Raw genomic sequence first — 15317 nt, forward strand, 5'->3', positions numbered from 1 at the left:
GCCCCGTAATTGGGGAGAGGGTTAGAGGGGAAATGTGTGTTTGTGTGAGGGGGTGGACACAGTTTCTGGGTGTATGTCGGACTTAAACACACACGCGTTTTAATAAAAGAAAAAAAGAAAAAGGTGCACTGTCAACTGTATTGTTTTCCATGTAGTGATGTGATGTATGCGGCCGTCATAGCTGGAGGAACTAGAAGTGTTTTAGGCCAGTCAGGACAAGACCGTCCTTACTCCTTACACAAGAGAAGATGCAGTGTCACATTCTGTTTCTTTTTCACTCTGCACCCTGTCACACCCCTCCTTTCATTATCTTCCACTTTTCCCTCTTTGTTGACTTTATGTTCCTACTCTCCCGTTCATGTAGGGTGATATTTTGAGCAAGTGTGCTGCACATGTACAAAGGCATTAAAAGTTATTGATAGCTCCAGTAAGGAGGATGAATTGTGTTGAGATAACCACATGTGGAGCCAGACTAACCACCCCCCACAGTATGTCGTCCAAAATGTGACTTAGTATATGTCATCCAAAATGTGACAAAAATGTTGTCCAAAATGTAAAAAAAAAGTCATACTTTATTATGTCGTCCAAAATGTGACAAAAAAGTCATAGGTTAGTATGTCGTCCAAAATTTTCAAACTGTTTTTTTTTGTTATTTTTCCATATATAGTAAAACAAGTCCTAAAAAAACAACTTAATTTTGCTAGTGAGCCCACATTTTTGGGCTTTTTTTGATTGATGGCTTTTAAGATGTGAAGAAGGATTCATTTTAAACATTTAACATAAAAGGTGTTTCATAAACAAATGTACCGCCCCCTAGCCTTATACCGCAGTCTGTAAGGTCATTAACTAAACATGGTCCTCACAAAGGTAGGGGGTACACACACACACACACACACACACGCACACACACACACACACACACGCACACACACACACACACACGCTCTGCTTTCCTTTCCCCTTGAGATCCATCCATTATTCTGCATGGCTTTCATCTTTACCCTCGCAGCCCACCCCACCCCCTTTCTCATCCTCCCAGAGGTTGCTATGGGCCTGCCTCAATCACTCTGGTATCGAGGATACGCTGACACATTCTGCATCCTGATTGGCTGTTGCTTGTATAAGGGAGGGCACAAAAAAGACGGGGAAGGAAGGGGGAAAGGAAAAGAGGGTGATCCTGGTAGTTAGATGGATGGCTAAAAGACACGGAACACCATTTTAGCAAGAGCTTAGCGGAGACAAAAGGTGGGCAGAGACGGAGAGATAGAAGAGAAAAAAGCTGCAGGAAGAACAAAGGGCCGATTGTTTTTAGAAAATGGAATGACTGAGCATTTGTAGGCTTCAGTGAAAGAAGAGCAAGCTGGAAAGAGGAATGAGCATCAGCTGGAGAGATGCAGCCTCTTACCTTCCATCTTTCATTCTGACATCCTGACCAAGAGAGAGAGAGAGAGAGAGCGAGAGAGAGAAGGAACCAGAAAGAAGAGGAGGGCAACATTGGTGGAAGACAGAAAGGAGGTGTGTGTTACTCAGAAGAGGAAGAGAGGAGTGACAGCGGACCAGGGGAGGATGCTCAGCACGTAGCACACAAAAATCTTCACAGAGCTGACATTCACACACGCTGACACAGACAGGCACCCAGCCTCCACCGGCAGGCCGGGGCAACGCTGGTCATCGGCAAAGTGGCAGGAGAAGCAGCTGAGGCGAGGAGGAGTGCAGCGGAGAACAACAACGGCGAGAGTCACGCAGGACGGGGCGACGTGGTGTGGTGTGGAGGCTCAGCACTGAGGGAAAGGCGGAGTGGGAGGAGAGGCAGTGCTGAGGAGGAGGACGCCGAGGAAACCAGGGGACTGATGGCTCGTGGTAATGGCTCGGGGAGGTGGAACCGACAGAGGATAGGATTCCTCAACTCCGTGCTGCGCTGCAACCTCCCTCCAGAGACCCAGAAGGTGGTGGTGTTCCTCATCATGATGCTGCTCATCATCATCAATGTGGTGCTCATGTTTCTTCTGGCCTTCCAATAGACTGCACACACACACACACACACACACACACACACACACTTCTAAATGGAGAACAGAGAAGTGAAACACAGTTGGACCTGAGAGCAGGAGAGGACTGGCCTGTTGATGAGCAGGGCTGCTGGGATTGATGGGTGTTCAACGTGGCAGCAACAGAGCACAGGTACAACAAGGAGGATCACTTACTATGAGAATGGATGATGTGTGTACATGTCTGTGGATTTGTCTTCTTTATGAACACAGGGATCTTTTCTTTTTAGAAAAACTCGCCTCTAACGATAACTAACAGAGCAAATCATTCAGGTTTGTCCAGGTGTTAAGAGATGTGTCATTTTGGGGCTGGGTCATACTTCTTATACCACATGCTACCCTTGGTCGCAGAGAGCTCACTTCCATTTCCGCATGCGTTCACATGCCAGTGATTGTGTTTCACATTAATCTAGCGTTCCATGCATGTGTACTTGGTCTTGTGCACGGTTACTCTCTTCTTTGTTGTCTCTCTTGACTCAAACAAGAGCGCGCCACCAACTCCACCGGAACATGCCGTGCTACGGGGAGCATGCACAGTTGGTGCGTACAGTGCACATGGACCAAAACTGGAGGTCTGCTTGTGTTTGTCCACACATTCACGTCACACAGGCCCGAGCAGACCTCTGTGGACATGTGGACGTGCAGCGTAAGTCTCCAACCCAACACAACAGGCCTGTTGTTGTGTCTTAGTGCTTGCTGAGCTTCCTGCTCCTGAACACAAACATCTTTAAAGACAGGTACACATATTTCTTTAACCAACAGAAAGTAGTGCACTCATTAATAATTGTTCTTTTTTTTACTGCAATGTATTTTGACGGCATGAAGCAACAGAACATTTGGGATTGAGTCAAAATGGACAGTCTGTGTAGATGAAGGAAACGTGTCTCCCAGGGCAACGGTGTAGCTCACTGATGTGTGTCAGTAGTTTTGGGAGTGAAGTGAAAATAAACATCTTTCTCCAGAAACTGGCTTCTGTGAAAAATAGTGTCTTTATTTTTTTAAATGAAAGTGTTTGAGAGGATGTGCAGTTTAGTTTGGTTTCATACAGAGAGCTTCCAGGTGATGTAACGTACTCGCTGCTGACCCTGTTCCTCTGCTCTTAGATAACCACAACTCAACACACAGGATCCATCCAAGTCATCTGCTCTTATTAGCATTCTTTTATTATAATATAATATAATAGACAACAAGCCAATCAGAGATGACAGACAAGCCTCTGTCGGCCCACATGTGTAACACACTCTGTGGGTTGAATAACAATAATAAGAATGATAATTATATACTCAGGTATTGTGTATATTACAAGACTATTAGTGATGAAACAAGAATATTCACCTGTACATTTGTGTCTTTTTGTGAAAATAGTAGAAGCTAATGTTCACATTAGCAGATGAATGTTTCTAAATGAGTCTGTAAACTCTATAGAGCATTCAAAATGGTAGACAGCAGGAACGTCCTATCCTGCATTCTCAAGTTTATTGAGTTTATGGGTTACTCTAAAACAACACTGGATTAAAAGGACAATTGGTCATGAGAAAAATAAATATCTAATGTTTATTGCATTTGTTATTAAGTTTATTCAAACTTTACCATCACTGCTGTTCATCTCTGTTGCCGTCTTTGTCTTTTTCAAGCACAGAACCTTGTGAATGCAAACCTCTGACACGCCTGGTTCTGTGGTCATGCACATTCAGTACAGTAATGAACTAATACTACGTCACTTTGCTTCACTGATTGTTTTCTGACCCAAAACCATGTGACTCACATGACAAGTTGATAGTGTGTAAAGTGAGAAGCTTTTTCTGGTCATGCATGTGTTAGGTTCAGACTCCAGAAGCATCTGTTTAGGACTAAAATAGATGGTGTTCATTTGCTTGCTGGTGTCTAAAAAAGCACAGTGGTGCTGTATAGAGGACATTTGCTGACATCTCACTCTCTATAAAAAAGAACAACGACTCAGAATGTTCTTATAAGGGATGTTCTGTCTTCAGTGTCCACAGAGAGTCACTACTCATCTCCACCTGCACCACTTCTGCTTCAATATTCAAGTTCATCGCTCATCGTCTTCGATCTCACATTCCATTCCTGTCCACTGACAGATCTCCTCACATCAACGCTCCGGTTAAAACAAATGGAGCATGCTCAGTGGCTGCATACAGTCCGGTTGGGTCCATGTTCTGTTTATGTGACGCAGACCTCTGCACACTCACAGATCATGTTTATTGACATAGTTATTGACAATGCAGTTCACTTGTGATGGAACGTCACCAGACTTTTTATCCTACTGTAAAATAACTACCAACATTCCATAACTCCATGGAAGTTATGGAATGTTGGTAGTTATTTACATATTTCATAAAGAACATATGAAGAACATTTAAACATACGTTCATAGAAAAACATTGTACAAATAAGTCATTTGCTTTCACATGTACAGAAAATAAATCTGAAATGTTGTCTGTAGGTTTATCTTGTCATCAGAGTTCATAACTGCTCACTCTCCTGCACCAAAGTCTATAGAGAAGACAGACATGTTTAGCTGATATGGAGCCAGGACACTCGACCCTGAAAAAGGATTTTAAATGGTGAAAACACAAAATAACACATTGAAACAACAGTTGATGGGAAACACTTACATGACAGGATGTTCTCTATGGGCTTTGGTGCAGGGAGTGTGAGCGGTTTAAAAAGCTAAACAAACTGCAGTTTTAGGTCAAAAGTTTATAATATATAACAATAAATACGAATTATACAATGTAACAATGTAATTCCCCATCACCACTAGGTAGTGCTGTGACTTTTTTTCATCAAAACAAAATTTAGGAATAGTGTATTTGGTGTAAATAGCTCCAAAAGTCCAAAGGTTTGTCCTTAAAGAGGCAATTTTAACATTCTTTTGGATTGTTTGCATTCATTTTCATTATAGCAGAACATAAAATCCACAAATCAATAAATAAGCACATAATCGAAGGAACGATGATGTGATGATGTGTTTGGGGATAAATCTTAAATGTTTTGATGATGTGTTTACTGAAGGCATATCGTTTGGTCTAAAAGCAGATGTCACTGTCATGTCACTGATGGCTTAACTGTTAACAACAAGCTCACTTTTAATCAGAAAATGTTGTGAGAGAGAAAAATATCAGAGACGGTGTGGGTGTGTTGCTTAGCAACAGCCACATCGTCTGTTTGCCGTGATGGATCAGTGGAGCTAAAAAGCAGATCGCTAAAAGAAAAAGAAAAGGGCCGTGCCTTAAACAGCTCCAGTGAGAGCAGGGAAGCGTATGCCTCTGCAGGAGCGGGAGGCGGAGCAGTGTAATGGACGGCCTCTGTGGAGCGCGGGGCCGCGGTGACGCAGTAAACCTGCTGGTGTGTACGAGAAGGTGTGAAATATGACCACTGCAGTGTCTTCATCAGTAACACTGGCTGCACCTCCTTCTGCTCTCTTTCTGTTCTGCCTCCTCTTCCTCCGCCTCATGCACTTCATCTTCCCTCTCATCTGAGTTTCCTAGTTACTGGAAAATAGATATAATAACAAGACAAGAGAAGAGAAAATACAAAATTCATTAACGATCGTAATCTTGAATGTGGACTTAACGAGGCGTCTGACGTCCTGTGTCTTTGTGTCTCTCCCGGTTTTCCTTTGCAGAACAGAGCGAGTTTGCTTTCCTAACAATGTTTGAAATGATCAATAACAAATGAAAATGACGTCATATAATACGGGAGGATACTTTTAATTCTGATGAGTTCTGCTGACAGAGATGACGTTACATCTCGCTGTCCTGACCTGTGTGTGTGTGTGTGGTGTCTCCTCTGCAGCTGATCAGTGATGGCAGCGTGGTGTACGCCGAGGCGCTGTGGGACCACGTCACCATGGACGATCAAGAGCTTGGTTTCAAGGCTGGTGACGTCATCGAAGTAGTTGATGCTACGAACAAGGAGTGGTGGTGGGGTCGTATCATGGACAGTGAAGGCTGGTTTCCTGCCAGCTTTGTGCGGGTATGCTGCAGTTTCACACGAGTAATAGACAGAATCGACAGAATGACAATACCTTGAATTAACAGTGAGATGTCAATGTTAACAGTTAGCTTCGTTTCCCACAGTTGCGTGTGAATCAGGATGAGCCCATGGACGAGTATCTGGCCCATCTGGAGGAGGTAAACACAGGAGAGAAGGACCAGGCGGCTCTCGGCTTGATATTAGGACCTGGTTTACCGTGCAAAGAGCAGATGAGGACCAATGTCATCAATGAGATCATGAGCACAGAGAGAGACTACATCAAACACCTGAAAGACATCTGTGAGGTCTGCATCAGCATCGAATCAACGATCATTGTTAATTCATCAATATCTTTGACTTTTGTCTGCTACGCCCGCCTCAATCTCAAAAACATAAAAGCAAATGTAAATAAATGTAAATAAAACAACATCATATTGATAATAACAGATAATCTTCATTATCCACAAAATACATCATAAACTGTTGTATTGTGGATTAACTGTGTGTGTGTGTGTGTGTGTGTGTGTGTTACCTTCAGGGTTATATCAAACAGTGCCGCAAGAGGACAGACATGTTCACTGAGGAGCAGCTTCGTGTCATCTTTAGTAACATTGAGGAGATCTACCGATTCCAGAGGAAGTTCCTGAAAGGCCTGGAGAAGAAGTTCAACAAGGAGCAGCCACACCTCAGCGAGATTGGCTGCTGCTTCCTCGACCATGTGAGTCAAAGCTGCAGAAAACCTCTGGATGCACGACAGCAGCACTATTTCACATGATGTTATTGTAGGAAAGACACACAGCATTCGCTCATGCCACACTGAGTTGTTGCACTATTAGACCTCTCATTAAACTTATATTGATTTTACACCCAATTGTCAGTTTATTAGGAACTCCCAGCTAAATCTAACACAGTCTAATACAAACTATAGTAAATCAGTCGTGAAAGTGGTCACAGCTCATAATCATTGCGACACCTCATGCTTGGTTTAATGTAATATAACAATGAAACTAAATAGGAACGGAGATAAATCATAGTTATTACACTGCAACACCTCCCTGCAATAAATACTATCTATCTATCTGTTTATCTGTCCGTCTGTCTGTCTATCTGCCTGTCTGTCTGTCTTTCTATCTGCCTGTCTGTCTGTCTTTCTGTCTTTTAACATTTTCTCCTGCTCTTCTGCTCTGTGCAGCAAACAGATTTTCAGATCTACTCAGAGTACTGCAACAATCATCCCAACGCCTGCATCCAGCTCTCCAAGCTAATGAAAGTCAACAAGTACGTGTTCTTCTTTGAAGCCTGCAGACTGCTCCAGAGGATGATCGACATTTCCTTAGACGGCTTCTTGCTCACTCCAGTTCAGAAGATCTGCAAGTACCCACTGCAGCTGGCCGAGCTGCTCAAATACACCAACCCACAGCACAGGTAACAAAGCCGCAGTCTGTCACCTCATGTTTTCACCTCACTGCCTTCCTTAATTCATAAAAACACAGAAAAGGGAAACATGCGTGTCATTATTAATAAATCATCAAAGATATTTTTTGCAACCATCGCTGCCCCTGCATCTGCCCCCTGCATCTGCCCCATTCCAGCTATTTCATGTTGTATGAATGCAGCCACCTCCTCCAAGTTTGAATGGTTTATCGTCTTGAACAAACCAAGTTTCCTACACAGTCTCTTCAGCGTCCTAATACTTATCACCACACCGTGTTTATGAGCCAAAAGAGAGAGAATTTCCTTATTATTTTAGCTGATTCTGAAGTCTGTAGAGGCAGCCATGGCCATCGACTATGGTACTTTGATATTTTCTAAATGAATTTATTTACTGCTTTTTTCCCTTGTGCTGACCCAAATGAACTCAGTTTTAAAACAAGACCCAGACTAAAGTGTTCTGCCCTAACATTTGAAACTGTTCCTCGTCGCTGTATAAACTGTATTCCCACCTTACTCTCGTTTGTATGTAAATAATAATGTAATGAACACTTTCTTTTCATTTGTGTGTATTAGGTATAATTTGGTTTTATTTTACCTATCTTAAGAATGCGTTAGCTTCTGTAGTGTGCAGTGTTTTCTGCCTGGAAACTTAAGTTTGCTCATTTTTTCAGCATTTCTATCTTCTGTGTGTTCTGTGCAGCAGGACTGATGTATGTTTGTATTCAGATGTCTGTAGACTAGACTGGGGCTCTTGCTAAGCCATGTCAGGTTCTAAGTTGACAAGAGGAGCACATACACCCTCATTAGCCCTGTTTAAAATGCATGTTTCTCTTTGATATGTAGAGACTACAAAGATGTGGAAGCAGCACTGAATGCCATGAAGAATGTGGCGAGACTGATCAATGAGAGGAAACGGCGCCTTGAGAACATTGACAAGATTGCCCAGTGGCAGAGCTCCATAGAGGACTGGGAGGTGAAGCATGAAGCAATCTTTATTTGTATGCCTGTGAATGAAGGCATTATGTTTTCAGGTTGTGTCCCTTTCTTGCTAATGTTGTTTGTCACAAGTGTCTGATGGACTCACAGTAATTTCCTATTATTTCAGTGGTTGAAGTTCAAGCTCACAAGACAAAATGAAATAACGTTAGTTAATAAGTCCATGTTTTACTGTATGATTCTAGAAGATCATGTCATGCATCGCCTGAAAGTGTGTGCATGTCTGCAGGGTGACGACGTGCTCAGCAGGAGCTCTGACCTCATCTTCTCGGGGGAGTTGACCAAGTTGTCTCAGCCTCAAGTCAAAAGTCAGCAGAGAATGTTTTTCCTCTTCGACCATCAGATGGTTTACTGCAAAAAGGTGAAAACCAGCTCTTTTGCATTATTTTCTCAATCAAACGATTAGTTAAAAACCCACTCAAACTGAGAGACTGATTATCCTGGGGATTTAATTAGTAGCTAATTATTATTATTATTATCTGTTAATTGTTGCAGCTCTACTGAATCACCATAGTAGCAGTAACTCAGTCCTCAACAGTACAGTGAGAGAACTGGACACCATTAGACACTGACTTCATACAATCCAGAGTGGAAGGGAACGGTCCAGGTTATTTTGAAGTTTGGAGAAACGGATTGTAGCTGGTGCTGATTATAAAGACACTATAAAAACCTGACCTATCCCTTTAATACAAGAATAAGCTGCCCATCGTAGCAGGCGCTAAAAGAATACACGGAAATTCAGACTAGTAATACATCGTTATAGAAGAGTAACTGCAGAAATAATACATTTATTACCAGTAAACCAGCAAATGAATCTCAAATGTTGGATTTGAATGAATTATAATGTTGCTGGCTCTCATTTGTCCAGGACCTCCTGCGCCGGGACATGCTGTACTACAAGGGACGTATGGACATGGATCACATTGAAGTGATTGATGTGGAGGACGGCAAAGAGAAGGACTTTAACATCAGTGTGAAGAACGCTCTGAAGCTGCGGTCACTGGCTGGTGATGAAGTCCACCTCCTCTGTGCTAAGAAGCCTGAGCAGAAGCAGCGCTGGCTCCGAGCCTTTGCTGATGAGAGAAGGCGGGTCCAGCATGACCACGACACAGGTTAGACTTATTTTATATCGCACTTTTAACTCAAAACAGAAAAGTGAGAAAAATAGAAATACTTTGAGTCCAGTGAGCATTTCTAATCATTAGCCTTCATCTTCCTCATCATCTCTCTAACATCGTGGACCTGCTTTAATACTTCTGCAAACCACAGAGCAGTGTCCATAAACTCTCTTGTCATTTCTCTCTTGCTTTCTTCACCCTCCACTGTAGCTACATTAATACTTTATCTGGGTGTTGTGTCAGCATCTGTGAGACTGCCAGCACTACACAGATTTTCTGTGGTGCTGAAACACACAAATAGACATGCAGAATGTTATAGATTCCACCTCAGCTCCCTCTTCTCTCTCTGTGTGTTTTCTGATTCTTTTCTTGATTTAAATTGTTAAATGGGCTTTCTTTTCACACAGTTGATTGGGTAAAAGGTACACAGTAGTTTCTTCTTCTTTTTCTTTTCTACATGACCAACAGGGCTTTTAAATCCCTAACCCACCACCATGGTGTTAAAATCACTGCCACCTTCCCTCGACCTGGCTCTGACAGAGAAGGTCGCATAAACAGTGCAGTGGTCACCTTCCTGGATCAGGTGGAGACAGGAATCACCATGAATGAGAGGTTTATTCTGGTGGAACCTGCCACGAAAGTAGTCCTCTCAAATGTCTCTCTCTTCGTAACGGATCAATTTCTCTGTCTAGACACAGGAATCTCGTATCCCGCATCCTCAAGATCCTGTTTGGATAGAAGTCTCCATTAGTGAAAGACAAAGTGTCTCATCGCAGACAAATGTGATACTAGCGAGGACCTCAACCTCCGTTTCTACGTTAAAGTAGATGATTATGACACTTCATCACTGATGAAGTGCTTTGGTTGAGATCCTGTCCATGGCAACGTGACTCCGCCTGATCTTTTGAAGATTTTTAAAATAGAAGAAGATTTTCGAAGTGATAGTTTTAGCCTGTCCCACTGTCCCACTGCTCTGCCAAGCTTTTCAGCTCCATCTGAAGGTTACTGTCAAATCTAATCAGGCACTGTCTGAGGTCTCCGAGTGCAGATACAGCACTGGTTCGAATGAGGGGCAAGTTTTTGGGGTGCAGAAATGACAAATCTGCATCTGTTGATGGATCAAGAACCTGACAATGGTCCTCTTGGCATCAGGCATGGTCTCATCCTGAGCCATCTCTCCTGGCATGGTTTTCTTGTTTTATTAGCAGCATCCTTGACACTCTGGGAATCTCTCACTATCTCTTTGAGCGCATCTTGTGTTGTCATGACCATCCTCTGGGCAGAGAGGATGTCCCTCCCTCCAGCCTGCAGGTACTTTGACAGTGGAGATGTAAGCTTAAATATCCAGAGGAATAATTGAGCTGTTAGAATGAAGGAAGAACTTGAACTGCTGGTCTTTCCAGCCAAAATGACACATCATAACATCTTCATTAATATCGACTCCCTATCTCTGGCTCCTTCCAAGATAGCAAGAAACTTGGGTGTCATGATTGATGACCAGTTGACCTTTACAGATCATATTACCTCTGTCGCTTTGCACACTTAAAGGATTGTCATCTAGCGGTGCCAACACCCCGCACAAGACAATCCAGACTATTGTACCAAGCATTAGCAGAACAGGAGCATCCCTGCCTGTTGTTGCACACATGGAATGGGAAAAAGGAGTCTTCAGTGTGTCGGTATTAAAGGATCATTTTTATTCTGTAAACACAGAAAAATGGCCTTTTTAACATCCATGGCTACACGGAGCTTCAAATATACACGTCTTCATATTTACGTTGATAAGTAACACAAACACTTCATAACTCCATACTTCTGTTTCAATAACATTCCTGAAATCCTCTCTGCATTGCACAACATAATTATATAAAGAATATAAATGCTAAATGCTTGAATGTTAAAACGTAAACATTTTCATAAACATAAACATATGACCTGAAGTATTTTCTCATTTGTTTCTTTGCAATAGCCCTTTAGTTTATTCCAGTGTTGTACAATTGAAAAATCCCTCTTGCTCTCTCTGCAGCTCGTTGCTGTAGTGGAATCAAACTTTAGAGTTTACACAGGGGAGTGTAATCATATCATTTGACTTTGTGAAGTACTATTTTAAGCCTAGTTTCACAGTTTGGTTTTGAGTGTCATATTTGTTTTTTAACTCTATATCTCCTCTCGGGATTTTAATTGAATACCCCTGTCGTTGACCCTCTTGTGAGGCACGTTGCTGCTTTCAGTTCTATTTAAAGGTTTGATTAAGTTTTATTTTAAGGGTTTGTACTTCCCTAATAATGATATCATGCTGTCGTTGGATTCTAGTTACAGGAAAACAAGTTATTTAAGTGCCAGAATACAGGAAGTGTATTTACAGATGTGAATAAGATCAGATGTTATTTCTTTAACTTTGAACATAATATACAGTGGAGGAAGTTGTGAATCTGTATATGATCTGTTTGATGTCACTTTCTCGTTTCCATGAGGAAAATTCACTTTCACAATCACTTCCTCTGAATTACTTTTGTTACAGATTGAAATGAGAAATTCATTTGAACTATTGCATCCCCTACTATCAATATCAGTCTTTAACATTTTCATGGTAATTATAAATAAGAGTAGATTTGTTTTCGCTTTCATTTTCCTTAAAATAAACAACATGTATATATAAGAAGTGAACAGTGCCTCTTGTTCTGTTCCCAGGCTTCTCGCTCACAGAGGTGCAGAAGAAACAAGCCATGCTGAATGCCTGCAAAAGCCATCCAGCTGGAAAACCTAAAGGTGTGTACACGTGGTGGAACATTAAGCACATAACTTCTGCACCTGTGGACTTTTTTAAGTGACGATGTTTTGTGTGATCCTCGTCCTCAGCAGTGACCAGACCCTACTATGACTTCCTCCTGCGGCAGAAACATCCCTCCCTCCCCACTGCTGTGCCCCAGCAGCAGGTCTTCATGCTGGCTGAGCCCAAGCGCAAAACCTCCACCTTCTGGCACAACATTGGAAGACTGACACCATTCAAGAAATAAACAAAAGAGGAGAGGAGTGACAGAGGAGGAGAAAGAGAAGAGCCCTCTGCTCGTGCCTGAACAGACCCTTTTTAATTCTTCCTCTTTTCTTTCCTACTGGTAACATTGCTCTAATCGATGTACTGATTTATTGTAGAAATGAGGATGAAGATGATGAGGAGGAGATTTTTTTGAAAGCACTTTATAGGTTGGTTAACAATCAAACTTGAAAATGGTCTCATGGAGACAATGAGTCAAACATGGAGCGTGGACTCTTTCTTAATCTACTACTACTATACCTTCAATAAAGCGCCAGCTGGTACTAATACTACTACTGTACTGCTGCGAGTGAGTGCGGAACTCCTGACTGTGCTGCCTCTGTGAACACGATGCCTGTCAATGAAACCATGTCCTTTATTTCCACTGTTCTCTTATTTTATTGATTTTGACAGATGCCAACAGCAGCAGTGCCAGATTTGTTTTGTATTTTGTTTGTTCTGCGTCCGCTTCTGACAAAAAGGGAAACCGGAAAGGATCGAGTGTTTTTGTGCTTCTCTCTGTGCAGATAGGATCATTTCAGCTGGATTTTCTTTTTTTTTTTTCTTCTTTATTTCTTTGCAAAAATGTGTGGTGTTGTGTGACCACGTCTTAAAAGACATAAGTGCAGCCCAAAGAAGATAAGGAGCTTTTCATTCAGACAAACAGCAGCAACCCACACACTCCGGTGACACATTCCTTGAGTCCGATCCTTGACTCTTCCTTATAACTACCACGTCAGTAAATAATAATAAAAAAAGAAACAACCAGCTCTCTTTTCTTTTTTAATTTTTACATTTTTTAAGTGCCATTTGAAGTGTGCCATGGATGCATGGATGTGTTGAATATATACTGTGAAGAATATTTTTTTAATCTCGGAAGATTCCAGCTATATTTAACCAGATTCAGGAAGTGAAGGTTTCATCGTCAGACAGCATCACACACACACACACACAAATACAAATATTATTTTATTTAACTGTACTTCTGATCTCCAGTATCCCTTCTCTGTGTTTCTGGTCTCCAGTATAATATAATGTCAGATCAGTGCAAACCAATGATATGACTCTATGACTCTGTATAAGTGCATTCAGTGGAATGTACTCCATCCACCTTTATGTTCGAATGTTTTAGCTCTGACAATATGGAATATTAAACATTCCTACGCTGACGAGCGTGGCTGTCAGGTTGGTTGATTATTTATTGTTTATTTGTTTAGTCAATAAAATTACAGCAAGAAATGTTCTCCAAAGGAACGTGGGCACGTCAACATATTGCTGCAATTTCAAGTGGGTAGAAAAGGGTTTGAGCGACAGTTTGGAGTTTGTTGAAACGTGTTTGAGGAAACAACACAGCTGCAGTGAGAACCAGCATGAGACAGGCATAGTGACAGCATGCCTGCCAGCAGGGACACCAAGAAAGACAGATGGTAACAAAAGACTCACCTAATAAAAGTCAGAAATATCTTATTTGGCTCTTCATCTTGGTCTTCGTCAGGTATTTTCTGACAGGAAACTGAAGTTTGTAAACCTTTGTTTTGTCCATAGAAGAAATCAGTGATTTTACATCATGGTGCTTCAGAGATGATCCACGCCTGACTCCACCAGTAAGTCAAAATAGCTCATCGATAACCTTGCTGTTTCAAATTCATTTTAGGACGTACCCAAATTTACCAAATAATGTAGCCGTACACCAGCAGCTACTTTGTAACCACAAGCTAAAAAAGGGTTGTTTTCTCAGTGTACTTTTGTGTGGGATAGGTTGGGATTTCCAACCCCTATTTCTGGTCAGACACAAATGCCATTTAATGGTGAGATTAAGTGACGCATCTGTTCTTAGCCTATCTCAGACTTAAGAAGGCACAGATTTTATTAGATGAGTTTAATAGGCCTTACATCAATAAAAGGTCAAGTGGAAACTTTGATGGTGTTGATAGTGCTAGAGGAAAGGTCATGAGGGCACAGACATCAAACTCATCATAACTAAAGTTCACAGCAAACACTGGACACTGCTCGTGAAACTTAAGACATAAATACAGTAGATACACAGATCAAACATTCACTTTAGATATTAATGTAACCCTGATTTCTGGAGCATCCACCTCTATTCTCTCAACTTCACAACTGGGACCTGAGCTTTAATCTGCCCTCAGGAAACACACCAGAAAATCTAAATCATAACTCAAATATACAGTTTTAATATTTGTACGTACACACACAAATAACATATTCACATAGACTAATAATGAACAGTTATAAACTTAATATGATGCATACTACTTGGAAAGAGTTTTATGCAAAATTAAAATACATTCAGTGTGTTTTAAGTGCAGCTACATTACCTTGAACTGATGCTTTGAAGTTAGGGTTAAAACTGATGTTAACCAATCTCATACATTTGTGTCTAGATGAATTATTATGTCTTATAGTTTTATATTTAAAGCAATATGAAATATTTATTTAATTAGAGTGTTTTGACGATTAACAATATTTAAACTGGAATTAGATACCATAACATTTATGAATATTTAAATAAACTGAAAAAGATGCTTTATCTTAATGATTAACAGTGCCATGATACATTATATGTATGAGTGTGTGTGTGTACAATTATCCTACAGTTTAATGTGTATGTAGAGAGAACGCAGCAGCATAGTTGGCCGGATAAGAAGAGAAGGACTGATTACAATG

At 41.3% G+C, this 15317-nt stretch overlaps 1 protein-coding gene across 2 annotated transcripts; it reads left to right on the plus strand.

Moving 5' to 3' along the window:
- Window positions 1-954: 954 nt before the first annotated feature.
- Window positions 955-13813, plus strand: arhgef4 (Rho guanine nucleotide exchange factor (GEF) 4). Of its 2 annotated transcripts, none has more exons than XM_044036294.1 (10): window positions 955-2181; window positions 5868-6047; window positions 6152-6352; window positions 6586-6765; window positions 7240-7472; window positions 8325-8454; window positions 8707-8838; window positions 9346-9589; window positions 12287-12364; window positions 12458-13813. In XM_044036294.1, exons 1-10 carry the CDS (start codon window positions 2149-2151, stop codon window positions 12610-12612), a joined length of 1566 nt encoding a protein of 521 aa, XP_043892229.1. In that variant the 5' UTR covers window positions 955-2148; the 3' UTR covers window positions 12613-13813. The 2 variants fall into 2 exon arrangements, with proteins under 2 accessions (XP_043892229.1, XP_043892221.1); XM_044036286.1 differs by having other exon boundaries at window positions 960-2181; window positions 12455-13813.
- The last annotated feature ends 1504 nt before the right edge of the window (window positions 13814-15317 follow it).

The sequence above is a fragment of the Solea senegalensis genome, linkage group LG1, assembly GCF_019176455.1.
Source record: "Solea senegalensis isolate Sse05_10M linkage group LG1, IFAPA_SoseM_1, whole genome shotgun sequence".
NCBI lineage: Eukaryota > Metazoa > Chordata > Actinopteri > Pleuronectiformes > Soleidae > Solea > Solea senegalensis.

Bases quoted from the DNA above. Each gene is read 5' to 3' on its own strand.
- arhgef4 (XM_044036286.1), top strand. From the start codon at position 2,149: ATGGGTGTTCAACGTGGCAGCAACAGAGCACAG. The intron at 7,473-8,324 runs GTAACAAAGCCG...TTTGATATGTAG, and splicing joins TACACCAACCCACAGCACAG to AGACTACAAAGATGTGGAAG. The intron at 12,365-12,454 runs GTGTGTACACGT...CCTCGTCCTCAG, and splicing joins TCCAGCTGGAAAACCTAAAG to CAGTGACCAGACCCTACTAT.